Below are 27,450 nucleotides of genomic sequence, written 5' to 3' on the forward strand. Positions count from 1 at the left end.
AACAGGAGACTAAAACTAATACAACAATCAAAATAATTTTATCTAGTTCTCAGAAAAATGCCTGGGTAGTTCCTATTAGAATGCCACGGTATCTTGAAGTATATTAGAAATTAGACATAAGTCATTCTCACTTGTAAAATAATAAAATAATGAAGCAACAAAGGTAAGTGCATTATTGGTGACATTTATGAACTTAAAACTGTCCACTTAATGAGCCTTGCAGTAAAAGTAGCAACAAGTTGTAACAAGAAACCCCGAGTCACAGTACAGGAAGAATGGAATGGTTCACAGTCCCCTCTTTCCTGCTCTCAAATGAGGGTACAGTACGAAGACGCTGCCTGACCTGATGTTGGATGGGAACGGCCAGTGTACTAGAATGTGTGCTAGTCAGAGCATAGTACCATCTGCTGGGTGAACCTGGCCTAGGCCCTCTCTATTTCATCTTTCAAAGCCTCTGCATACCTAGTGGGGTAGGATTTGGGATCCTGTTTAACGATGCTGGCAAAGAACTTCAATAGTTTCATTTTGGTGGTTTCAGCATGTGCTCTCGGGCCCCACAGATATTCTTTGGTAGGAGGATCACTGTCTGCCACCTGTCTGCATTCTAGATACCCCTCCTGCACAAAATGCTCAGTAATGAGGACCCCAGGGTCCCCATACACGAAATGATCTCTCCCTGCATACAGCCCTACGTTGTTCAGTATACGCCACAGCACCTGCTCACTGGCACAATTGTCCTCTATGAAGATGATGCATAGCACGATGATTAGTAAGCCTGTCTTGGGTACGCCTGGGAAACCATGTTGCATCCCATCGTAGGTGAGCCCAAGGGCATGGACAAGAGAGTAGGAGTGGACACGGGGGTTTCTTTCTACTATCTCAAGGCCAAATGTCAGCCTCAAGCAGTCAGATGCCTTAGCAAAGATCACAGGGAAGTGCTCCTCATAACCTCGGATGACCATATACAGAATCTCTGCCTTACATGTCTGCTGCTTTCTCCTGTACTTAAGGAGCAAGAACAGAATCAAATCGATCACTTTACTATTGAGCATATCCTGTCTAGAGGAGTCAGGGCCAAATGCTTCTCCTACTGGGCCGCCAGGGGCCCCAACAGATGGTACTTCTGCAGGGGAGTTTATGGCAGCAGAGAATTCGGAAGTTCTCTGAGCACTCTGGGATGAATCTAGACCATTCTCTGAGGTGGTGGCAACGGTCTCTATTTCTGCCTCAACTCTGGGGACCTGGGCACCCTCCAGATCCTTTGTCTCTCTTTCAAACTGAGTGCTGTCCAGGTTGGCGCTCTGGCTGTTCTCGGGAGGATCCATGTTGGGTTTCTTTGGAAACAGAAGCAGGAAAATGTGCAGCTGACAGGGATGAACTCACAGGCCTGAGGGAGAAAGGAAAAAAGTGAGTGGACTCTGAAAGTTGTCCCTTGGGCAGCTCACAAAATCCCATGGTACAGGATTTTGCTTAGGGGTTGCTCTAAGACCAAGGGACAAAGTTCCTGAATGTACCTCTGATGGCCTCAAGGAAGAATAGACATGGCATCCCCTGTGCGTGCCTCCTCTTATTCTCAGAGCAAATTTCTGTGTCTCTGAGGTGAAGCAGAAGGCAGTGAGGGCAATTCCCATCTCCTAGTAGCTGTTCAGGAGTCACTTAGAGGTAGCCAATTTCAGTGTGGTTCATTTGTGTTACAACAGTACAACAGCTCAATTCTCACCTTGAAGAATGGTTAAGTCAACCGGTTCCACGTGCTTTTACTGTCCAGGTTCTTATAGCAAGAGGCTTTCTGTGAGAAAGGCAGAACACAGGAGAGGGGAAGGAATCCACCCCAAATGCCTTCGTTTTTCCCACAGCCCTTCAGAAGGCGGGTAGGTAGTGAGGACTCTGTATGGAGGAAAGGACTCTCAACTCTCACCATGTGTCCTCACACCTGAAGCAGGCCCGTCAGCCCCCTTTACTCCTGCCTGGAACCTTGGCAGGAACCTCAGACTGACAGGCCTGCTCTGGACTGTTTGTGTGACAGTGCCTCGAGAAAGTGTCTTGAGGAGCCACTGTCTGTGCTTTGGAGTGGAGTTTCCTTCACTGGAGCCCTGGGATCCTCTCCTGAAACTTCCCAGGTGCCTACTAAGCCAAGAACTATGTTCAAAGCAGGACTCCCACTCTGGTGAAGTTCTATACTCTGAGATCCTGTAATCCTGTCAGGAGAACTGAGCCTGTAACAGAGTCCATCATCCCTGTGCGGGTTCTGCAGTGATGGCCACCTGTCCTAGGCTCATTTCTTCTGAGATAAGAGTTCCCAAAGTCCACCTGAGTGGCATCTTAGCTCTCCATCTTGAGATCCCTGCTTTCCATGCAAGGCATGGGCCAGCACCAACCTCACCCCCACCCCACCCCACCCACCTCTGCCACCCCTGCTCCCCCCACCCACTCAGGGCTCCCCAGGCATTGGAACAGGGGCACACATGCTTTATGAAGTCTTCTGTTTGGGGAACGAGGCCCTCTTCACATGTTCATGTTCAACCATGATAGCTTACCTGGATTCCTGGTCAAAACTGATACCTCCTCTGACACAGATGACAGGCACACTCTGGGTTCCAGTTGTACTGCAGATTTGACAGGCTCACATCTCTGAGAAAGAAGACAGAAGTCAAGATTTATTGCCTCTGGATCTACCTGGGCATGGGCTTCACGAGACTGGCAAAAGGGACAAGGCCCTGCATTTTCTTGCAGATTCTGAAGATTTTCTTTCGCCTGATTCCCCCACACACCTCATTCAGACCCTCAGTTCTATTTTTCAGGCCAAGCTCCCTCTGAACATCAACTTACACTGAAACCACAAGTCACAGATGGCATTATTGGTCTACAGTGGACACCCACTAACGTTCTGTGCTGCAGACCTGGAACCTTTCTGCATGGCTTTTATCAGAGGTTTTATTGCACCTCTTTGGTTGTCCTGGTTCCTTAGCCCTATGTCTGAGGATACTCCCAGGATAAATACTCTTTCTCATTCTCACACCACAGTCTGAAGCAAAAGCACAGTGGGACAGTTTTGACTCCTCAAGGCATCCATCCCAGGATACAGAGGCCCATGTGTGCTCTCCACGGCAAGGATGCTATTATATTTTAAATTGGGCCATACTAGGTGTCAGGATGCATTAATTCAGAACCCACTAGCTGTCTGTCACCTTCCCTCTGAGAGACTGGCCCTCCCCTCCTGGAACTTCTTTTGTATGTAAAAGAATGGGAAGGGGCTTATCCCAGCAAGTGAACACTTAGGCATCCTATAAGCAGCAATAACCTAAGGCCTTGGCTCCCACACTGTCAAATCCTAGGAGATGGATGTGGAAGCCTGAGGAAGGGTTAATACCTCAAGTTAGCCTAGGTTTTGTTTCTTTAGCTGCCAAAAGGACACAATGTAGCTTGATTGTTCCAGTCTATCTGTCTGGTGTCTGGCTTGGGGCCTCGAGGCTTTCTGAAACCGGAAAATGTTCCCATGCCTGAGCCTTAGGTGAGGGTGTGGTGTAGGCCTATTCTCTAAAGTACATAGTAATGGGGATACCATTCGGTTGTGTCCTAGATAGAATGGGGCTTCTACTGTCCACAAATACCATGAATGCAAAGCGACTTGTTATGGATAACCTAAATTCTAAAACTCACTCCTTTTTGTCTCTATAGTAACTGGCTAGGCAATGGGCTGATTCAGGCAAACGGGCCTGTTTGGTGCTGTGTTCTCCCGGCTCATTACAGCTAAAACACTGTGAGACCCTCTCAGTAGAATGTGTCCATCTGGATCCCGTGGCATTTGGACCTGTGAAATTGGCTCCCAGCAAGGCGCTTATGCTAACTATCAAGTCCCTCTTAGTGACATATTAACCAGTATCAACACTGGTTGACTATTCTATCCTAAAACCAACATTCCATCCCGAAAAAGGCCTTCAAACAACCTTAAAAACACTCACTTGGACTCAGAAAGAGCAGCGGCATAACCGGCAGCCTGATAGTCACGTCACACGTCGCAAAATGGCTGCTTCTAACCGCCAGCCCAAGTTCCCGGATGCAAGAACGCTCACGTCACAAAGTGGCTCTGAGAATCTCAATTTCCTGGATGCAGGAAGAGACCCACCCCCACCCCCCACCCCCCGCACAGCGCGCGCGTGTGCCATGGCTGTCAGACCTGTGAAATTGGCTCCTAGCAAGGCGCTTATGACAACTATCAAGTCCCTTTTAGTGGCACCTTAGCCAGTATCAACACTGGACTATCCACTCCTAAAACCTACCAACATTCTATCCCAAAAAGGGCCTTCAAACAACCCTAAAAACTCGCCTGGACTCAGAAAGCGCGCACCCTGATAGTCACGGTGCTGCTTCTATCTGCCAGCTCAAGTCCCCGGATGTAGGAATGCCCAAGGTGGCTCTGAGAACCTCAACTTCCTGGATTCAGGATGAGCGGCCTGGCTGTTTCCTTTCAGGTACTTCACAAAATGGCTCCAAGGCCCCCAAGTTCCCAGATGTCTTTATGGACATGGATTCTATCATAGATGATGAAGCAGAGGCTTGAGGGGGCTTATTCCCACATTCACGCTTTGCTGTAGGATCCTCTATAAGATACAAACTAGCTGACTCTTAGCTTGGGCTCTGAGGCTCTGATTTGCAAATTGACCAAGAAAGTCACTTGTCCCCTCCTCTCTGGGAACCTCTAAGATAGACCCCATGGGCTGATTTCCACCCCTACAGACTAGAGGGAAGGGAAGGAGGTTGTTTCCACAAGACCACATTTGGGGAAGCACACTCCACACTGACTGAACTATATATTCTTGGGGTCCCTCTAACCATAGCCGAGCTTCTACAGTCCACGCTATATGGGCAGGCTTTCTTCCAGGGAAAGACTAAACATAGTGCCTTCCAGAGTGCCTAGTCAGGGAAGTGTAATGTGGACTCCACTTGTTTATAGGCTGACCTCAGGCACCAGCTGCCTCATTTGGTGACCAGCTCTCCTGTAAGGTCCATTTCTTTCCTCCTTAAGCACTCACCTCCACTCAGGAAGCATGGCAAGGTCATTTTCCTTCCAGAAACCTCACAAAATGGTTCTTAGTTTCCCAGGAATGCTAAAGGGAAGGGGAGGAGCAGCCAGGGAGGCATCCTCCAAGCTCCAGGCTCACAAAATGGTCCCCAAATCATGGATGAGGTTTGGGAAAAAAAGATCTACACAGGGCTTATGCTGAGAAGTCAGCCCCTTTTAGGTGTAGGGACAACTCTATGGCTGCTGCTGGATCAAGCAAGGCCTGTGTATCTGGGCTGGGGCCTCCATAATCCACTCCAGCCCCCATCTTGTCCCTGAAACAGACCAGAGGACTGTGGGCAGAGTCCTGGGATGCACAGTGGGGGTGGGGACTCATGTATGTCTGAGGGTCACATCCTTCTTCCGTGCTTACCTCATGGGAGCAGCTTCATTCATTTTAGTCCTTCTGCATGGATCAGACTATCTACAGACCACAGGAAGCTCTCACCTTGACTCCAGGTAACTGTGGCACTGTCTAATCAAGGCAGCCAGTGCCTGGCTACTATAGATTCCCCGAAGCCAGAAGGGCCACAAATGTGATTCATACAACCGAGTCCCACTCTGTTGCCATTCTGGGAAGGTGCATGGTTTGCTGAACCTCTACCTGGAAGTGATGCTTCCTCAGGCCACCCTCCAGCTCTCAGCTCGACTCTGAAGGGACTTGGGCCCTCTGCACACCAAGGGCCTCAGAGCTTGTCTCCCACTTCCATAGTCCATATATGAGGTAAAATGTTTGCACAACATAGGGACAGCTGGGTTAGGTGGGATCACCCTATGCATGTTAGGAGACTTCTGTCCACTTTAGGTGTCCACATGACTCCTTCTTTTTCACATACCTCAAGTAGTGACCTTTGATGACTTCTCTCATCCTATGAGGCCCAATGGCGCTGTCACATCTGAAAATATGCCCAGAGCTATCCTGGCATGCTAGCAGTGGAACGGAGCATTCAGAGGTGTCCTCTGTGTTCTTTCATTGCTTCTACCTTGGCTCCAGTTAAAATGTAGACCCTGTGCTCTATGAACTTTAGTCTCCATGGTCCAGACTCTCCCTCCCAGCACTCCCTTTCTGCTGAACAGGAAGCATGCCCCATTCATACTGGACTGTGCCGTGTGTGCACAGGGCTGACAAAAGAGGCAGAACTGCATTGTGGCAATCTTCTGTGTGTGGATGGATTTCCTCAGTCTACCCTCGCTTCAGTTTCCAAGCCATTCTTTATTTTCCTCACTTCCTGGAACCCTGCTAGACTTTATTCCAAAGAAATAAACTCCAGTGCCCTTTAGGCCCCCACCCCACCCTACCCCCATACACCTGCAAGTCAAAATATCTAACTCTGGGCCTGAACGCTTTAGCCTCCTGCTTCATTAAGCCTTCTCACCAGTTGTGTCTGCTTAACCTGATTCCAGCTACTCTCCCCATGTCTATTTCCAGATGAATACCACGTGACATCAGTACATCCAGTTAACACATTCTGTTCTGTGGTTCATGCTGGTCCAATGAGAGTGGACTTCAAGTGCAAATGTTTTCTTTTCCAGATGTTAGAAGAACCCTGCACATCTGTGACAATGCTGTTTTATCCAAGATCCTTTAGCCTCTTTCCTGCTCTTTGCATCAGTTGATTTCCTCATCAAGACCTTGGAGGTCACTCTATGACTTGAAAAGTGTTTCCTCCAAGAACTTTGTAAGGCTTCTTTCTTTCCAGCACTCACGTCAGAGCGCAACAAGTAAGTCCTGAGAATTTAGTTTTATGACCATCCTTTACAATGCAGCCAACATCACTGTCTCTCAACACCAAACAATAACCTGTTCTTCTTGTTTGTCCCCCACAGGCCATTGTAAATCTATAAAACCATTTCATTTGTTTTCTTCTCCACTTCACTATGTCAGATATCTTACGCACTGTAGGAATTTTCTGGGTCATTTCAAATTTGATTTGTCACAGTGCAGGAAACCCACAAATGATGACAGACATACTAAACAGAGAAATTGTCATTCTGGACTCTCCCCTCCACCAGTGAACACATTTGAGTCTCAGATCCAGGAGAAAACATTCTCCAGTCCTGACAGAAGGTTCCCTTCAGACATGCATTGCTCAGGTGTTGTGGAGGATTCTATTGCTCATTTGGTCATTTCTAATCCTCTTGAAGATGCCCTGAAACAGTTTCTTCCTCGTCTCTTTGGAAATATTGCTGCTTCCATGAGCAACTGGTGGGAAATTGCCATTCTTGTCTTAGGTATGCAGCTTTTCTTCCCACTCTAAATAAAGGCCAAATTGGTTCCTAACTTCGTCTTTATTTAGTCTTACTTTTCCTTCTGACCAGAAACCTCAATATTTATAAAAAGAAATGGTTGTTTTGCAGATTTCATTTCATTCTTAATTAGCATTTGAGCAAAGAGAAATATAAAATTAAACAAGTCTCAGGCAGAGTCCGAGGCCTTGGCGACTTCAGGGATGGAGGTGGAGAAGGAGGTACTTGAGGTGATGATATGGGGACTTATGAGGCAGGAGAATTTCCTCCCCTGGTTCTCCATATGGAATCCATGTCTTGGGTCCTGGTCTACATTTTTAGGCAATTGAGCTACCATGAAATCCTGAACTGTTTTAGGCAGAGTTTAAGCAAGGTGCTTTAAGGATAGCCAGATCTTTTCAGTATCAACATAATAGAATTGATAAGGTGTCAGGTCTTCTTTGAAGACTAAGAGTTGACACCTGATGGTAGTTTTATGGAGTTTGAGACCCAGAGAAAGGACCACAGACTGAACCTGATTTTAGTAATTTAAATTTACTGAGACTGATAGCAGAAGAGCAATTTCTGAGGCTACCCCATGAAGACGGGGAGCAGGTGAGGGAAGGGATTTTTTATCCCCCAACCCCTCCCCCTCCCCTTCTTTATGGGTGTTCCCCTCCCCACCCTCCCCCATTGCCGCCCTCCCCCCCCCAACAATCTAGTTCACTGGGGGTTCAGTCTTAGCAAGACCCAGGGCTTACCCTTACACTGGTGCTCTTACTAGGATATTCAATGCTACCTATGAGGTCAGAGTCCAGGGTCAGTCCATGTATACTCTTTAGATAGTGGCTTAGTCCCTGGAAGCTCTGGTTGCTTGGCATTGTTGTACATAAGGGGTCTCGAGCCCCTTCAAGCTCTTCCAGTTCTTTCTCTGATTCCTTAAACGGGGGTCCTATTCTCACTTCAGTGGTTTGCTGCTGGCATTTGCCTCTCTATTTGTTGTATTCTGGCTGTGTCTCTCAGGAGAGACCTACATCCAGCTCCTGTCTGCCTGCACTTCTTTGCTTCATCCATCTTGTCTAATTAGGTGGCTGTATATGTATGAGCCACATGTGGGGCAGGCTCTGAATGGGTGTTCCTTCTGTGTCTGTTTTAATCTTTGCCTCTCTATTCCCTGCCAAGGGTATTCTTGTTCCCCTTTTAAAGAAGGAGTGAAGCATTCACATTTTGATCATCCGTCTTGAGTTTCATGTGTACTAGGAATCTAGGGTAATTCAAGCATTAGGGCTAATAGCCACTTATCAATGAGTGCATACCATCTGTGTTTTTCTGTGATTGGGTTACCTCACTCAGGATGATATTTTCCAGTTCCAACCATTTGCCTACGAATTTCATAAAGTCATTGTTTTTGATAGCTGAGTAATATTCCATTGTGTAGATATACCACATTTTCTGTATCCATTCCACTGTTAAAGGGCATCTGGGTTCTTTCCAGCTTCTGGCTATTATAAATAAGGCTGCTATGAAGATAGTGGAGCACGTGTCTTTTTTATATGTTGGGGTATCTTTTGGGTATATGCCCAAGGGAGGTATAGCTGGATCCTCAGGTAGTTCAATGTCCAATTTCCTGAGGAACCTCCAGACTAATTTCAAGAATGGTTGTACCAGTCTGCAATCCCACCAACAATGGAGGAGTGTTCTTCTTTCTCCACATCCTTGCCACCATTTGCTGTCACCTGGGTTTTTGATCTTAGCCATTATCACTGGTGTGAGGTGAAATCTCAGGGTTGTTTTGATTTGCATTTCCCTTATGACTAAAGATGTTGAACATTTCTTTAGGTGTTTCTCAGCCATTCGGCATTCCTCAGCTGTGAATTATTTGTTTAGCTCTGAACCCCATTTTTTTTTATTAACTTGAGTATTTCTTATATACATTTCGAGTGTTATTCCCTTTCCCGGTTTCCGGACAAACATCCCCCTCCCCCCTCCCCTTCCTTATGGGTGTTCCCCTCCCAAACCTCCCCCCATTGCCACCCTCCCCGCATAGTCTAGTTCACTGGGGGTTCAGTCTTAGCAGGACCCAGGGCTTCCCCTTCCACTGGTGCTCTTACTAGGATATTCATTGCTACCTATGGGGACAGAGTCCAGGGTCAGTCCATGTATAGTCTTTAGGTAGTGGCTTAGTCCCTGGAAGCTCTGGTTGCTTGACATTGTTGTACTTTTGGGGTCTCGAGCACCTTCAAGCTCTTCCAGTTCTTTCTCTGATTCCTTCAACGGGGGACCTATTCTCAGTTCAGTGGTTTGCTGCTGGCATTCGCCTCTGTATTTGCTGTATTCTGGCTGTGTCTCTCAGGAGCAATCTACATCCGGCTCCTGTCGGTCTGCACTTCTTTGCTTCATCCATCTTGTCTAATTGGGTGGCTGTATATGTATGGGCCACCTGTGGGGCAGGCTCTGAATGGGTGTTCCTTCAGTCTCTGTTTTAATCTTTGCCTCTCCCTTCCCTGCAAAGGGTATTCTTTTTCCTCATTTAAAGAAGGAGTGAAGCATTCACATTTTGATCATCTGTCTTGAGTTTCCTTTGTTCTAGGGATCTAGGGTAATTCAAGCATTTGGGCTAATAGCCACTTATCAATGAGTGCATACCATGTATGTCTTTCTGTGAGTGGGTTAGCTCACTCAGGATGATATTTTCCAGTTCCAACCATTTGCCTACGAATTTCATAAACTCGTTGTTTTTGATAGCTGAGTAATATTCCATTGTGTAGATGTACCACATTTTCTGTATCCATTCCTCTGTTGAAGGGCATCTGGGTTCTTTCCAGTTTCTGGCTATTATAAATAAGGCTGCGATGAACATAGTGGAGCACGTGTCTCTTTTATATGTTGAGGCGTCTTTTGGGTATATGCCCAAGAGAGGTATGGCTGGATCCTCAGGCAGTTCAATGTCCAATTTTCTGAGGAACCTCCAGACTGATTTCCAGAATGGTTTTACCAGTCTGCAATCCCACCAACAATGGAGGAGTGTTCCTCTTTCTCCACATCCTCGCCAGCATCTGCTGTCACCTGAGTTTTTGATCTTAGCCATTCTCACTGGTGTGAGGTGAAATCTCAGGGTTGTTTTGATTTGCATTTCCCTTATGACTAAAGATGTTGAACATTTCTTTAGGTGTTTCTCCACCATTCCGCATTCCTCAGCTGTGAATTCTTTGTTTAGCTCTGAACCCCATTTTTTAATAGGGTTATTTGTTTCCCTGCGGTCTAACTTCTTGAGTTCTTTGTATATTTTGGATATAAGGCCTCTATCTGTTATAGGATTGGTAAAGATCTTTTCCCAATCTGTTGGTTGCCGTTTTGTCCTAACCACAGTGTCCTTTGCCTTACAGAAGCTTTGCAGTTTTATGAGATCCCATTTGTCGATTCTTGATCTTAGAGCATAAGCCATTGGTGTTTTGTTCAGGAAATTTTTTCCAGTGCCCATGTGTTCCAGATGCTTCCCTAGTTTTTCTTCTATTAGTTTGAGTGTGTCTGGTTTGATGTGGAGGTCCTTGATCCACTTGGACTTAAGCTTTGTACAGGGTGATAAGCATGGATCGATCTGCATTCTTCTACATGTTGCCCTCCAGTTGAACCAGCACCATTTGCTGAAAATGCTATCTTTTTTCCATTGGATGGTTTTGGCTCCTTTGTCAAAAATCAAGTGACCATAGGTGTGTGGGTTCATTTCTGGGTCTTCAATTCTATTCCATTGGTCTATCTGTCTGTCTCTGTACCAATACCATGCAGTTTTTATCACTATTGCTCTGTAATACTGCTTGAGTTCAGGGATAGTGATTCCCCCTGAAGTCCTTTTATTGTTGAGGATAGCTTTAGCTATCCTGGGTTTTTTGTTATTCCAGATGAATTTGCAAATTGTTCTGTCTAACTCTTTGAAGAATTGGATTGGTATTTTGATGGGGACTGCATTGAATCTGTAGATCACTTTTGGTAGAATGGCCATTTTTACTATATTAATCCTGCCAATCCATGAGCATGGGAGATCTTTCCATCTTCTGAGGTCTTCTTCAATTTCTTTCCTCAGTGTCTTGAAGTTCTTATAGTACAGATCTTTTACTTGCTTGGTTAAAGTCACACCGAGGTACTTTATATTATTTGGGTCTATTATGAAGGGTGTCGTTTCCCTAGTTTCTTTCTCGGCTTGTTTCTCTTTTGTATAGAGGAAGGCAACTGATTTATTTGAGTTAATTTTATACCCAGCCACTTTGCTGAAGTTGTTTATCAGCTTTAGTAGTTCTCTGGTGGAACTTTTGGGATCACTTAAATATACTATCATGTCGTCTGCAAATAGTGATATTTTGACCTCTTCTTTTCCGATCTGTATCCCCTTGATCTCCTTTTGTTGTCTGATTGCTCTGGCTAGAACTTCAAGAACTATATTGAATAAGTAGGGAGAGAGTGGGCAGCCTTGTCTAGTCCCTGATTTTAGTGGGATTGCTTCAAGTTTCTGAACCCCATTTTTAAATAGGGTTATTTGTCGCCCTTCGGTCTAACTTCTTGAGTTCTTTGTATATTTTGCATATTAGCCCTCTATCTGTTGTAGGATTGGTAAAGATCTTTTCCCAATTGTTGGTTGCCGTTTTGTCCTAACCACAGTGTCCTTTGCCTTACAGAAGCTTTGCAGTTTTATAAGATCCCATTTGTCGATTCTTGATCTTAGAGCATAAGCCATTGGTGTTTTGTTCAGGAAATTTTTTCCAGTGCCCATGTGTTCCAGATGCTGCCCTAGTTTTTCTTCTATTAGTTTGAGTGTATCTGGTTTGATGTGGAGGTCCTTGATCCACTTGAACTTAAGCTTTGTAAAGTGTGATAAGCATGGATCGATCTGCATTCTTCTACATGTCGACCTCCAGTTGAACCAGCACCATTTGCTGAAAATGCTATCTTTTTTCCATTGAATGGTTTTGGCTCCGTTGTCAAAAATCAGGTGCCCATAGGTGTGTGGGTTCATTTATGGGTCTTCAATTTTGTTCCACTGGTCTATCTGTCTGTCTCTGTACCAATACCATGCAGTTTTTATCACTACTGCTCTGTAATATTGCTTGAGGTCAGGGATAGTGATTCCCCCTGAAGTCCTTTTATTGTTGAGGAGAGTTTTAGCTATCCTGGGTTTTTTGTTATTCCAGATGAATTTGCAAATTGTTCTGTCTAACTCTTTGAGGAAGTGGATTGGTATTTTGATGGGGATTGCATTGAATCTGTAGATTGCTTTTGGTAAAATGGCCATTTTTACTATATTAATCCTGCCAATCCATGAGCATGGGAGATCTTTCCATCTTCTGAGGTCTTCTTCAATTTCTTTCTTCAGAGTCTTGAAGTTCTTATTGTACAGATCTTTTACTTGCTTGGTTAAAGTCACACCGAGGTACTTTATATTGTTTGGGTCTATTATGAAGGGTGTCGTTTCCCTAATTTCTTTCTCTGCTTGTTTCTCTTTTGTGTAGAGGAAGGCTACTACTGATTTATTTGAGTTAATTTTATATCCAGCCACTTTGCTGAAGTTGTTTATCAGCTTTAGAAGTTCTCTGGTGGAACGTTTGGGATCACTTAAATATACTATCATATCATCTGCAAATAGTGATATTTTGACTTCTTCTTTTCTGATCTGTATCCCCTTGACCTCCTTTTGTTGTCTGATTGCTCTGGCTAGAACTTCAAGAACTATATTGAATAAGTAGGGAGAGAGTGGGCAGCCTTGTTTAGTCCCTGATTGTAGTGGGATTGCTTCAAGTTTCTCACCATTTAGTTTAGTGTTAGCAACTGGTTTGCTGTATATGGCTTTTACGATGTTTAGATATGGGCCTTGAATTCCTATTCTTTCCAGGACTTTTATCATGAAGGGGTGTTGAATTTTGTCAAATGCTTTCTCAGCATCTAATGAAATCTTCATGTGGTTCTGTTCTTTCAGTTTGTTTACATAATGGATCACGTTGATGGTTTTCCGTATATTAAACCATCTCTGCATGCCTGGGATGAAGCCTAATTGATCATGGTGGATGATTGTTTTGATGTGCTCTTGGATTCGGTTTGCCAGAATTTTATTGAGTATTTTTGCGTCGATATTCATAAGGGAAATTGGTCTGAAGTTCTCTTTCTTTGTTGGGTCTTTGTGTGGTTTAGGTGTAAGAGTAATTGTGGCTTCATAGAAGGAATTCGGTAGTGCTCAATCTGTTTCAATTTTGTGGAATAGTTTGGATAATATTGGTACGAGGTCTTCTATGAAGGTCTGATAGAATTCTGCACCAAACCCGTCTGGACCTGGGCCCTTTTTGGTTGGGAGAACTTTAATGACTGCTTCTATTTCCTTAGGAGTTATGGGGTTGTTTAACTGGTTTATCTGTTCCTGATTTAACTTCGGTACCTGGTATCTGTCTAGGAAATTGTCCATTTCCTGCAGATTTTCAAGTTTTGTTGAATATAGGCTTTTATAGTAAGATCTGATGATTTTTTGAATTTCCTCTGAATCTGTAGTTATGTCTCCCTTTTCATTTCTGATTTTGTTAGTTTGGACACACTCTCTGTGTCCTCTCGTTAATCTGGCTAAGGGTTTATCTATCTTGTTGATTTTCTCAAAGAACCAACTTTTGGTTCTGTTGATTCTTTCTATGGTCCTTTTTGTTTCTACTTGGTTGATTTCAGCTCTGAGTTTGATTATTTCCTGCCTTCTACTCCTCCTGGGTGTATTTGCTTCTTTTTGTTCTAGAGCTTTTAGGTGTGCTGTCAAGCTGCTGACATGTGCTCTTTCCTGTTTCTTTCTGCAGGCACTCAGAGCTATGAGTTTTCCTCTTAGCACAGCTTTCATTGTGTCCCATAAGTTTGGGTATGTTGTACCTTCATTTTCATTAAATTCTAAGAAGTCTTTAATTTCTTTCTTTATTTCTTCCTTGACCAGGTTATCATTGAGTAGAGCATTGTTCAACTTCCACGTATATGTGGGCGTTCTTCCCTTATTGTTATTGAAGACCAGCTTTAGGCCGTGGTGGTCTGATAGCACGCATGGGATTATTTTTATCTTTCTGTACCTGTTGAGGCCCGTTTTTTGACCAATTATATGGTCAATTTTGGAGAAAGTACCATGAGGAGCTGAGAAGAATGTATATCCTTTTGTTTTAGGATAGAATGTTCTATAAATATCTGTTAAGTCCATTTGTTTCATGACTTCTCTTAGTCTGTCTACGTCTCTGTTTAATTTCTGTTTCCATGATCTTTCCATTGATTAGAATGGGGTGTTGAAATCTCCTACTATTATTGTGTGAGGTGCAATGTGTGTTTTGAGCTTTAGTAAGGTTTCTTTTATGTATGTAGGTGCTGTTGTATTTGGGGTATAGATATTTAGGATTGAGAGTTCATCTTGGTGGATTTTTCCTTTGATGAATATGAAGTGTCCTTCCTTATCTTTTTTGATGACTTTTAGTTGAAAATTGATTTTATTTGATATTAGAATGGCTACTCCAGCTTGCTTCTTCCGACCATTTGCTTGGAAAATTGATTTCCAGCCTTTCACTCTGAGGTAGTGTCTATCTTTGTTTCTTAGGTGTGTTTCCTGTAGGCAGCAGAATGCAGGGTCCTCGTTGCATATCCAGTTTGTTAATCTATGTCTTTTTATTGGGGTTTTGAGGCCATTGATGTTGAGAGATATAAAGGAATAGTGATTATTGCTTCCTTTTATATTCATGTTTGGATGTGAGGTTATGTTTGTGTGCTTTTCTTCTCTTTGTTTTGTTGCCAAGACGATTAGTTTTTTGCTTCTTCTAGGGTATAGCTTGCCTCCTTATGTTGGGCTTTACCATTTATTATCCTTCGTAGTGCTGGATTTGTAGAAAGATATTGTGTAAATTTGGTTTTGTCATGGAATATCTTGGTTTCTCCATCTATGTTAATTGAGAGTTTTGCAGGATACAGTAACCTGGGCTGGCACTTGTGTTCTCTTAGGGTCTGTATGACATCTGTTCAGGATCTTCTGGCTTTCATAGGCTCCTGCGAAAAGTCTGGTGTGATTCTGATAGGTCTGCTTTTATATGTTACTTGACTTTTTTCCCTTACTGATTTTAATATTCTTTCTTTATTTTGTGCATTTTGTGTTTTGACTATTATGTGATGGGAGGAATTTCTTTTCTGGTCCAATCTATTTGGAGTTCTGTATGCCTCTTATGGGTATCTCTTTCTTTAGGTTAGGGAAGTTTTCTTCTATGATTTTGTTGAGGATATTTACTGGTCCTTTGACCTGGGAGTCTTCACTCTCTTCTATACCTATTATCTTTAGGTTTGATCTTCTCATTGAGTCCTGGATTTCCTGTATGTTTTGGACCAGCAGCTTGTTCCACTTTACATTATCTTTGACTGGTGAGTCGATGATTTCTATGGAATCTTCTGCTCCTGAGATTCTCTCTTCTATCTCTTGTATTCTGTTGGTGATGCTTGTATCTAGGGCTCCTTGTCTCTTCTTTTGGTGTTCTATATCCAGGGTTGTTTCCATGTGTTCTTTCTTGATTGCTTCTATTTCCATTTTTAATTGCTTCAACTGTTTGATTGTGTTTTCCTGGAATTCTTTCAGGGATTTTTGTGATTCCTCTCTGTAGGCTTCTACTTGTTTATTTATGTTTTCCTGTGTTTCTCTAAGGGCGTTTTTCATGTCTTTCTTGAAGTCCTCCAGCATCATGATCAAATATGATTTTGAAACTAGATCTTGCTTTTCTGGTGTGTTTGGATATTCCGTGTTTGCTTTGGTGGGAGAATTGGGCTCAGATGATGCCATGTAGTCTTGGTTTCTGTTGCTTGGGTTCCTGCGCTTGCCTCTCGCCATCAGATTATCTCTAGTGTTACTTTGTTCTGCTATTTCTGACAGTGGCTAGACTGTCCTATAAGCCTGTGTTTCAGGAGTGCTGTAGACCTGTTTTCCTGTTTTCTTTCTGCCAGTTATGGGAACAGAGTGTTCTGCTTTCGGGTGTGTAGTTTTTCATATCTACAGGTCTTCAGCTGTTCCTGTGGGCCTTTGTCTTGAGTTCACCAGGCAGGTTGCTTGGAGCAGGAAGGTTTGTCTTACCTGTGGTCCCGAGGCTCAAGTTTGCTCTTGGGGTGTTGCTTATGAGCTCTCCTCGGGGGCAGCCCTTTCTGGGAGCTTCTGTGCACCAGGGTTCCAGATGGCGTTTGATGTTTTCCTCTGGCGTCAGAGATGTGGACAGAGTGCAGTCTCTTCTGGTTTCCCAGGCATGTCTGCCTCTCTGAAGGTTTAGCTCCCCCTCCCACCGGATTTGGGTGCAGAGAACTGTTTATCTGGCCAGTCCCTTCAGGTTCCGGTGGTGTCTCAGACGCAGGGGACCTGCTGCTCTTGTGCCCTCATCTCCAGGAACCCAGAGGCCGTATACAGTTTCCTCTTGGGCCAGGGATGTGGGCAGGCGTGGGCAGTGTTGGTGGTCTCTTCCGCTCTGCAGTCTCAGGAGTGCCCACCTGTCTGGGCGGTGAGCTGTCTCTCCCTCGGGGTTTGGGAGCAGTGAGCTGCTGGGGGCAGGGATCCGCGGGTTTCAAGGGAAGGGATTTTTAAAGGCAAAAACCTCACAGAGCCCTTGAGTATCTCCACAAGCAAGCCAGGGGCCATTCTGCTCTGCCAAGATTAGGTAGTCATGGCAATGTCAAAAAGGACTTTGAATGTCTGCACAAGCAGGTTACCGAAGCAAAAAAGCAGTTAGTCATATCATACCATAGCAGATAGTTACGGCTATATATTTCTGAGGGGAGGTCAGTGAGTCAGGGTTACAGAGAACCTGTCATGGAGGAAGTTGAATCTGAAACAAATAGCTATTAGGGACCAAGACAGATGCCTTCTATAAAATGGAATATTTTTAGTCATCACATTGGGATTTTGAGCACTGAATGAACCACCAATGCCGAAGAATCTGAAGTACCTCTGCTAGGAGAGTACTTAGAGACAGAAAACGGGGATGATTTCAAGGGGTTATTGATAGTTTTCTTTCATTTGTTTGTCTGTTTGTTTGTTTTATTCACTTTACATCCCTCTCACTGCTCCCCTTCTGGTCACCCCCCCAAAATCCTCCCCCATTCCCTTCTCCTACAAGATGGTGGGACTTCTCTTGGTATCCCCCCTACCCTGGGATTTCAAGTCTCTGTGGAGCCAAGCACACCCTCTCCCACTGAGTCCAAACAAGGCAGCCTAGCTAGAACATACCCAACAGATAGGCAACAGCCTTTGGGATAGCCTCCGATCTAGTTGTTTGGGACCCACATGAAGCTGCACATCTGCTACATATGTGTGACGTGGCCTAGGTCCAAGCCATGTATGTACTTTAGTTCAGTCTCTGAGAATCTCAATGGTCCAAGTTGGTTGACTCTGTTGGTCTTCCTGTGGAGTTCCTATCCCCTTTGGGGGCCCACAATCCTTCCTCCTATTCTTCCATAAGTGTCCCTGAGCGCCATCCACTCTCTGACTGTGGGTCTCTGCCTCCATCTGAGTCAACTGCTGGGTGGAGCCTCTCAGAAGACAGCTATAAGCATAACAGTATCATTAATAGTGTAAAAGATTGTTGCTTACACATGGGATGGGTCTCTAGTTGGGCCAGTTATTACTTAACTATTCACTCAGTCTCTGTTCCATCCCCCATCCCGGTGTTTCTTGTAGAAAGGATAAATTTTGAGCCAAAGATTTTGTGGTTGGGTTGTGTCCCTTTGGCTCCACTGAGGTTCCTACTACAGGAGGTGACCTCTTTAAGTTCTATATCCTCTGAGTCACAACCAGACCTTGAATTTTTTTTCTTTTTTCTTTTCTTGGATATTTCTTTATTTACATTTGAAATGTTATTCCCTTTCCCGGTTTTCTGTCCATAAGCCCCCTATCTTCTCTCCGTCCCCTTTAATAAGGGTGTTCCCTTCCCCATCCACCCCCTAACCGCCACCCCCAACATTCCCTTGCACTGGAGGTCCAACCTTGGCAGGACCAAGGTCGTCTCCTTCCATTGGTGCCCAAGAAGGCCATCATCTGCTACATATGCAGTTGGAGCCCAGGGTCAGCCCCTGTATAGTCTTTGAGTAGTGGTTTAGTCCCTGGAAGCTCTGGTTGGTTGGCATTGTTGTACTTTTGGGGTTTCAAGCCCCTTCAGCTCTTTCAATCCTTCCTCTAATTCCTCAAACGTTGGTCCTGTTCTCAGTTCAGTGGTTTGCTGTTAGCATTCACCTCTGTATTTGACATGCTCTGGCCGTGTCTCTCAGGACACATCTATATTCGGTTCCTGTCAGCATGCACTACTTAGCTTCATCAATCTTATCTAATCTTGGTGACTCTGTGTGTGTGTGTGTGTGTGTGTGTGTGTGTGTGTGTGTGTGTGTGTATGCCACATGTAGGGCAGGCTCTGAACAGGCATTCCTTCATTCTCTGCTCTAAACTTTGCCTCCATATGCCCTCCTATGAATATTTTTGTTCCCCCTTTTAAGAAGGAGTGAAGCATCCACACTTTGGTCATCCTTCTTGAGCTTCATGTCTTCCATGGATTGCATTTTCGGTAATTCAAGCTTTGGGGCTAATATCCACTTATTAATGACTGCATGCCATTGTGTTTTTCTGTTGATTGAGTTACCTCACTCAGCATGATATTTTCTAGTTCATTCCATTTGCCTATGAATTTCATGAAGTCACTGTTTTTGATAGCTGAGTAGAACTCCATTGTGTAGATGTACCACATTTTCTGTATCCATTCCTCTGTTGAAGGGCATCTGGGGTCTTTCCAGCTTCTGGCTATTATAAATAAGGCTGCTATGAACATAGTGGAGCACGTGTCTTTTTTATATGTTGGGGCATCTTTTGGGTATATGCCCAAGAGTGGTATAGCTGGTCCTCAGGTAGTTCAATGTCCAATTTCCTGAGGAACCTCCAGACTGATTTCCAGAGTAGTTGTACCAGTTTAAAATCCCACCTACAAAGGAGAAGTATTCCTCTTTCTCCACATCCTCGCCAGCATCTGCTGTCACCTGAGTTTTTTATCTTTGCCATTTTGACTGGTGTGAAGTGGAATCTCAGGGTTGTTTTGATTTGCATTTCCCTGATGACTAAGGATGTCAGACCTTGAATTTTTATTTATTTATTTTATTTATGTGAGTATAATGTACCTGTCTTTAGACACACCAAAAGAGGGATCCTATTAAAGATGGTTGTGGACCCCCAGGTGGTTGGTGAGAATTGAACTCAGAACCACTGGAAGAGCAGTCAGTGCTCTTAGCTGCTGAGTCATCTCTCTAGCCATAGACCTTGAATTTTTAATTTGTCTGTTTCCATGTCCCGAGTGCTTGGATTACAGGCATGAGTCTCCATATAGAGATTTATATGGGGCTGAAGAGCAAGCCTAAGTCTACCAAATCCAGGCCCTAATCATTAATTTCAACAATATTTCCCAGCTCTTATGAATACAGAAAGGGGGAAAGAGGAGAGAAGAGAGAATGATAAGAAAAGTAGTAGTGGGGATGCATATGAACAAAGTACATTGTATCCATGTATGGAAAGGTATGCCTCTGTAATCCATGATCCTCTCATATGCTAGCAGTAATCACCAGATGATTCCACTCTGCACTGATCTTAAAAGCCCACTGCCTTCAACCCTTCATCCTTCTCAACTGCTTAACACAGTGAGCACATTGGAATCGCTTGGGAGAGCTAAAAAGGAAGTCCTGGCTTCTGAGTCCTAAGTCTAGCGGTATGATTCCAACTATCAGAAGCATTTGAGATGTTTAAGGTTCCTGTCACTTTAATGGGTAACCATAGTCATGAACAGACACTCTCTCATCCTGAGATGGGAGCTCTTCTGTCCAAAGTGCACGCATGTTGGGGGGGCAGTGTATATAGATATGACTTTAAATTCTTATAGGTCTGAAATATAAAACAACATCTGAGTAAATACAGGATTCCCTTGGGAGTACCCATGGCTCCCCTTACCAGAACAGATACAGGGAAGGAGACAACTCACCCAACTATGGAACTGACCATGTCTCATCATGACCCCTATGCCCAATCACCCCAAATATTCGAGCTATAGCTACACCCCTATCCCAGATGACCTGGCAATTCTTGCTCTTAATTCTGTGGCATTTGTTCAATTCAAGTTTTAGGCTCTCAGTTGGGTTCATTTGTAGTTTGTTTCTTTGTTTATTGACAAGTTCTTGTTTCCATGGGTTACCTGGAAATCGCTATGTATTCTAAGCCTACTTTGATGCTTGAGGGAAGCAAGTACTAGCCATCCACACCCTGCTTTCTCATGCGTAGTTCTTTAAGACTCAGTGGGCAACCTAAAGTTAAAATCCAAAATATTGACTTTGCCCTGGGCATGGTGGTGCACACCTTTAATCCCAGTACTCCAAAGGGAGAGGCAGGTGGGTCTTCGAATTTGAGGACAGCCTGGTTTACATAGAGAATATAGCAAAAAGACTCTGTTTTTAAAAAAAAACATTAAAAACAAAACCAAAACGACAATAACAATAACAACAACAAGAAACAACCCACCAAAGTGCTGACTTTGGTTTATGCTATTTGCTGCTCTCCCACCCCAAAGAAACAAGATTTTCTCTGAGTAGTCCCTTCATTCTTAGCTTTGGCTACATAAAAAGGTTCACATCCTTTTATGTGTTTCAGCTGTGACTGATGAATAGCTATCCATCCTCCTGTGACTGAAGTTGCAGCTTGGTGTTGTAGTAGGTAAGCAATTGTATAAATTACCTCTCATCCAAGTCACAAAATATGTTTGCCAAAATGATTTCTTCTGAAATTGCAAAAGTGGAAATAGAGTGCACAGAGAGAAATTGAGTTTGCTCCAAGGGGCTGTGAATGCACCATTAAGAAGCCATAGAAAGAGATTAGCAATCCATCTGGTGTGTTTGCACATCATTTAGTACCATTTTGGGGTATTTCTGGAGCAGTGACAACCACGGGAGGGGAGGAACAGGAGGCGGTTCCGCTAGCCATTAAGACAATATACCAAGAGGCTGTGCCTATCAGGGCATGTAGCTAGGGGACACTCTACCAGCACTGACCTCAGTTGAGCAGAAACTCCAAAAGCTTCAAAGCTTAATAAAAATCTTTTAGATTCAATGTCTGGGGATTCATTAAAGCATCATGAGCTGCAGGCCAACTTCTCTCAAGAAAACAGCTCTCTCTTCAGATAAAAAAAAAAGCCTGTCTGAGGCTGGAGAAATGACTCAGTGGTTAAGAGCACATACTGCTGTTACAGAACACACAAGTTCAGCTCCCAACACCCACCTCAGGCAGCGCACAACCTCCTGTTAACTACAGCTCCAGGGGATCCGATGCCCTCTTCTGGCCGCCACAGGCACTGCACTCACATGTGCAAACCCACACTCATAATTGAAAATAAAATAGTTTGTATACTCAGAGCCACATACCTAGAACTCACAGCAAACGAAAACTGATCAGTGGTTAATTTTTACCCCTCATATCCATCATTTTAAAAGCCAATATGAGGGAAATCTTTGGTAAATATGGGGCACATCTTAGTTAAGTTTCTGCTGGAAAATCACTTGTTAAATATAAATATAGTCAGAACTATAAATATAAATCAGACGTAAACAATGCAAGTTACATTTTAAAGAAATCTTTTAAAAGACTTCTTTAGTAGAGAGTGCCTCTTTTTCAGTGACAGTCAGTTTCACTATTACTGGAAAATTCTATTCCCTAAGTGTGGTTAACAGGAATACATTTTCTTTCATCTCACCATGAAAGTTAGGCAGTGTGTACTTCCCCTCTTAGAAATCTGAAAGGTTGGGGCTGGGGATTTAGCTCAGTGGTTAGAGTGCTTACCTAGGAAGCGCAAGGCCCTGGGTTCGGTCCCCAGCTCCGAAAAAAAAAGAACCAAAAAAAAAAAAAAAAAGAAATCTGAAAGGTTGGCCACTGAGAAAATTTCATAATGACAAGATGGTGATAAATGGTATATAGCATGTGTTTGTGATGAAAATGCATATTTCCTAGAGGCAGAGGCACTCTCAACGAAACAAAGAACCAAAATTAAAGAGAAGGGCCACACTGTGGAGACATGTGGAACATGTTCTGCCAGTCATCACTCCAGAGTTCACATGCCTAGTCTTGTTTGGTTTGTTCATAATTGGAAAGTTATCATAAGATTCCAGAGAAACCTCACAACAGAAAAAAAAAAAAAGAACATAGTATCCACATTGTTTACTACTACACGTCCATCACATAGGTTTCAGATACATAAAGCATTCAACAATTCAGTTCTTGTTAACTGGAAGGCCATCTAAATTTAAAACCCAAGCCACTGCTGTAAGCATGTTCGGCTATCCCTAAGGAAAATAGGGAAAATAATAAGGTGGCGAATTTCTTTTCTACTGTCTTAATCTGAGTTGCCATATGGATTGTGGGTCAGAGTTCCACATTCCAATCATGAGCTTGTCACCAAGAGAATGTATCCTGGAGGAGGAGGTATATTGTAGGAATAGACAATTGCTCAGAGAACAGATAGGGAGAAAGGTACCTGCCTGAGCAGGTACTCATTGTCCTGACAGCCATGAAGACTCTGTACTTTTAGCCTTACATATTGAGAAGACATAATGGAGCCATGCCCAAGAGCAGAGACGTCAGTTCTTCCTGACTACCATGGGAAGAGTTTCTCACTTTCCAAAGTGGTAGAAAGATTTAGAAATTCTGAAGGGTCTGGATGGCATTAAGGACCAGAATCAAAAGAGGCAAGAATGAAGCCAATCAGCAGGGTGGCAAATGTGTGGTCTATTCAGTTTATCAAGACAAGTCTAGATGCTGAAGAATAGTCCCTTCTCAATATTTTCCTTCAAGAAGCACTAGTTATTGACCACAAATGATTTCATCTGCTAAAAAGCATAGGAATGATTTATAATATAATTTTTAGACACTGGAGCTTTCATTTTTTAAAGACAGTGAAGCAATAGCTACACCACAAATTCAAGGACTAAGAAAGCTCTCATATGAAGCTAAAAAATGCATGCTGAAAGGGACCAGATAGCTGTCTCCTGAGAGACACATCCAGAGCATGTCAAATACAGAGGTCAATGCTATCAGCAAACCACGGAACTGAGAACAGGAACCCCTTTGGGGGAATTAGAGGAAGGATTGAAAGACTTGAAGGGGCTCGAGACCCCATATGAACAACAATGCCAAGCAACCAGAGCTTCCAGGGACTAAGCCACTACCTAAAGACTATACATGGACTGACCCTGGACTCTGACCTCATAGGTAGCAATGAATATCCTAGTAAGATCACCAGTGTAAGGGGAAGCCCTGGGTCCTGCCAAGGCTGGAACCTCAGAGTAGGGGAATGTCAGGGGGGGCAGTAAGGAGGGCTGTATGGGGGGAACACCCTTATGGGGAAGGGGGAGGGGATAGGAGGTTTATGGACAGGAAACCAGGAAGGGGAATAACATTCGAAATGTAAATAGAGAAATATATCCAATAAAAATTATAAAATAATAAAAAGAGAGAGAGTCAGCAAAAGGTACCAATCCTGTGGAGCATTTCACTGTATTGAGAATGGAAGGGAATATGTGGGAGGCAGGATGAAAAAATGTGTTTTTCTCTGAGCAAGGCTGAAACATGATGTGAGCTAGCAAGGACTTTTCTTATAATTGAGCATTCTTTTTGGGTGGTCAGGAAGTGGGGAGAAAAATGCAAAAAAAAGGAAGAAAGAAGGAAAGATGGAAAGAAAGAAAGAAAGAAAGAAAGAAAGAAAGAAAGAAAGAAAGAAAGAAAGAGAGAGAGAAAGGAAGGAAGGAAGGAAGGAAAAGAAAAGAAAGCTCTCATAATTTCATGGCCCTAAAACAAAATCTTCCTCTACCTTCCATCTTCTATCTATATTCATCTTAGTTAACTTTTCTATTGCTTTGATAAAACACTACAACCAAGGAACTTGAACTTAAAACTCTCAGATCTTACTCCATCACTGATGGGGTCAAGGCAGAAGTTTGGAGACAGCAGCTGATGTAGAGGCCATGAAAGAGTGCTGCTTACTGGCTTGATCTCCATAGCTTACTTAGCCTGCTTTCTTATATTATTCAGAGTCACCCACTTAGAAATGGTCCCATCCACAGAGAGCTTGCACCTCTCACATCAACCAAAAGAGTATCCCCATAGATTTTCCTCCAGGTCAGTCTTATAGAGGCATTTTGTAAAGATGTCTTCTTCCCAAACATTGAGGCTTTCATCAAGTTAACAGACGCCAACCAGCACACCATAATTTCACTATATGTTGCATCTTATTTTTATAAATAGTACATGTTCATACTGGAAAAATTAGTGCAGATAAGCAAGAAGAAAACTGAGATAAGCCTACAATCTGGACTGAGGAGAAGACTCAGACGACAGTATCATTTGGTATGTTAGCATAAGAACTTGAGTTCAGATTCTAGGAACACGCATTTAAAAATGCCAAACTTAACCATCTAGAACTGTAATCCCAGCACTAAGGGAGCAAACAGAGGCAGAGGGAACATCATTGGCGTTTACTGGCCTGCCAGCCTAGCCAAAAGCATTGATCTTTAAGTCCAGTAGGAGATTTTGTCTCAAAGGAATAAAGCACAGAGAGACAGCAGAGGAAATCCAGTTTAGATTCTATAGGTGTGTACAGAGACACATGCACCTGTACACACACACACACACACACACACACACACATACACACACACACACACACACACACACACACACACACACACACACACACACCTGCAAACCTCTTAATCAGAGATAATCACTGTTAGGTTTTGGTGCATAGTTCCCAATTAAATAATGACTATATAGAAAAAAGATGGCAGACCCACACCTGCTGGGAAGCTTTGAGGAGTCTCAGACATGATGGAGGCTTTGAAAGTTGATACAGCTGTGGAAAGGTAGTCTGAAGAGCCCAGATATAGCTCTGGAACAACTAAGAAAAAAGTCTTATGAGAAGATGTTTTTAAAAAGTGGACTCACAAAAGTGGAAAGAAGGATGGCCGAACAGAGTGGCATGTATGTGCATCAGAGACTGATGAATCTATACCCTTTGCTTGCTGCTTCTCAGCTAGCAGGATGCAAGCACAAAGGTCATAGCCAATAGCCTTGGGGCTGCTGGCACCAATAACAGGGAGAAGAACCTGCCCCCGGACACCCTGCCTAGCTGCAACATCATCATCCTGACTCTGGGCAAGTCTCAAAACAAGTCTGAACAGTGGCCCAGTATTTATGATGCTTCAGAAACCATAAACCTTGAACCAGACCAACAACTCACTGCAATAAATATTTACATGTAAAGCTGTTTAAGGAAAAAACCCCACAGATTGGGAAAAGATCTTTACCAATCCTACAACAAAAAGAGGGCTTATATCCAAAATAATCACAGAACTCAAGAAGTTAGACCGCAGGGATACAAATAACCCTATTTAAAAATGGGGTTTAGAGCTAAACAAAGAATTCACAGCTGAGGAACGCCGAATGGCTGAGAAACACCTAAAGAAATGTTCAACATCTTTGGTCATAAGGGAAATGCAAATCAAAACAACCCTGAGATTTCACCTCACACCAGTGAGAATGGCTAAGATCAAAAACTCAGGGGACAGCAGATGCTGGTCAGGATGTGGAGAAAGAGGAACACTCCTCCATTGTTGGTGGGAGTGCAGACCGGTACAACCATTCTGGAAATCAGTCTGGAGGTCCCTCAGAAAATTGGACATTGAACTGCCTGAGGATCCAGCTATACCTCTCTTGGGCATACACCCACAAGATGCCCCAACATACAAAAAAGACACGTGCTCCACTATGTTCATCGCAGCCTTATTTATAATAGCCAGAAAATGGAAAGAACCCAGATGCCCTTCAACAGAGGAATGGATACAGAAAATGTGGTACATCTACACAATGGAATATTACTCAGCTATCCAAAACAATGACTTTATGAAATTCATAGGCAAATGGTTGGAACTGGAAAATATCATCCTGAGTGAGGTAACCCAATCACAAAAGAACACAGATGATATGCACTCATTGATAAGTGGATATTAGCCCAAAAGCTCAGAATCCCCACGATACGACTTACAGATCATATGAAGGTCAAGAATAAGAAAGACCAAAGTGTGGGTGCCTCAGTCCTACTTAGAAGGGGGAGCAAAATAATGACAGGAGGTTGATGATGAGTGGGACTTGGGAGGAAGAGAGGGAAAAAACGGGGAGCAGGATTGGGTGTGGGAGGAGATGGGGGAGATTTTCAGAGGGTCAGGAAATTGAACAGAGGAGTGTAGCAATGGGGGATGGGGAACTGGGGGTAGCTACCAGAAAATTCCAGATGCCAGAAAAGCAAGAGGCTCCCAGGATGCAATGGGGATGACATCAGCTGAAATACCCTACAAAAAGGAGAGAGAGCCTGTAGAGACCATATCCAGAGGTTACACCTGGCTCCCTGTTGAGGGATGGGGCCACCCACCCTTCACAGAATTTAACTCAGAATTGCTCCTATCCCAAGGAAATACAAGGACAAAAAGTAGAGCAGAGACTAAAGGAAAGGCAGAGACTTCTCCACCTGGGGATCCATCCCATATACAGCCACCAAACCCAGACACTATTGCTGATGCCAAGAAGTGCTTGCTGACAGAAGCCTGATATGGATGTCTCCTGAGAAGCTCTGCCAGAGCCCTACTGCTACAAATGAGGATGGTTGCTGAGCACAGGGACCTCGAATGGAAGAGTTAGGGGAAGGACTGAAGGAGATGAAGGGGTTTGCAATCCTATAGGAAAAACAACAATATCAACCAACCTGACCCCACCCCACTCAGAACCCCCCAGGGACAAAACCACCAACCAAAGACTACACATGGAGGGACCCATGGCTCCAGCTGCATATGCAGAAGATGGCCTTGTCTGGCATCACTGGGAGGAGAAGCCCTTGGTCTTGTAAAGGCTAGGGTGGGTGGAAGGTCAGGGGGTAAGCACCTTTGTGGGGGCAGGGGAGGGAGAATAGAAAGGGGGGTTTTGGAGGGGAAACCAGAAATGTAAATAAATGTATTTGAAATATAAATAAACAAAATAACCAATAAAAAATTAAAAAAATAAAAAGAAATCTATGTGACACACTTCCGTTTCC

General features: G+C 43.7%; 1 protein-coding gene and 1 long non-coding RNA gene across 3 annotated transcripts in view; one reads left to right on the forward strand and one right to left on the reverse strand.

Moving 5' to 3' along the window:
* Window positions 1-168: 168 nt before the first annotated feature.
* Window positions 169-4,009, reverse strand: Magea14 (MAGE family member A14). Its single transcript, NM_001024895.1, has 4 exons — window positions 3,963-4,009; window positions 2,538-2,631; window positions 1,721-1,789; window positions 169-1,387 (listed from the first exon to the last, which is right to left on the reverse strand). The coding sequence occupies exon 4, from the start codon at window positions 1,323-1,325 to the stop codon at window positions 423-425; it is 903 nt and encodes a 300-aa protein (NP_001020066.1). The 5' UTR covers window positions 1,326-1,387; window positions 1,721-1,789; window positions 2,538-2,631; window positions 3,963-4,009; the 3' UTR covers window positions 169-422.
* Window positions 4,010-4,106: 97 nt separating this feature from the next.
* The window catches only part of LOC102550607 (uncharacterized), a 180,790-nt gene continuing 157,446 nt past the window's right edge, over window positions 4,107-27,450 (forward strand). For both annotated transcript variants that reach the window (XR_597796.4, XR_005498529.2), the window contains exons 1-2: window positions 4,107-4,472; window positions 20,973-21,035. This is a non-coding gene — a long non-coding RNA (uncharacterized LOC102550607). The remainder of the gene's footprint in view (window positions 4,473-20,972; window positions 21,036-27,450) is intronic.

This window comes from Rattus norvegicus, chromosome X, assembly GCF_036323735.1.
Source record: "Rattus norvegicus strain BN/NHsdMcwi chromosome X, GRCr8, whole genome shotgun sequence".
NCBI classification, from domain to species: Eukaryota; Metazoa; Chordata; class Mammalia; order Rodentia; family Muridae; genus Rattus; species Rattus norvegicus.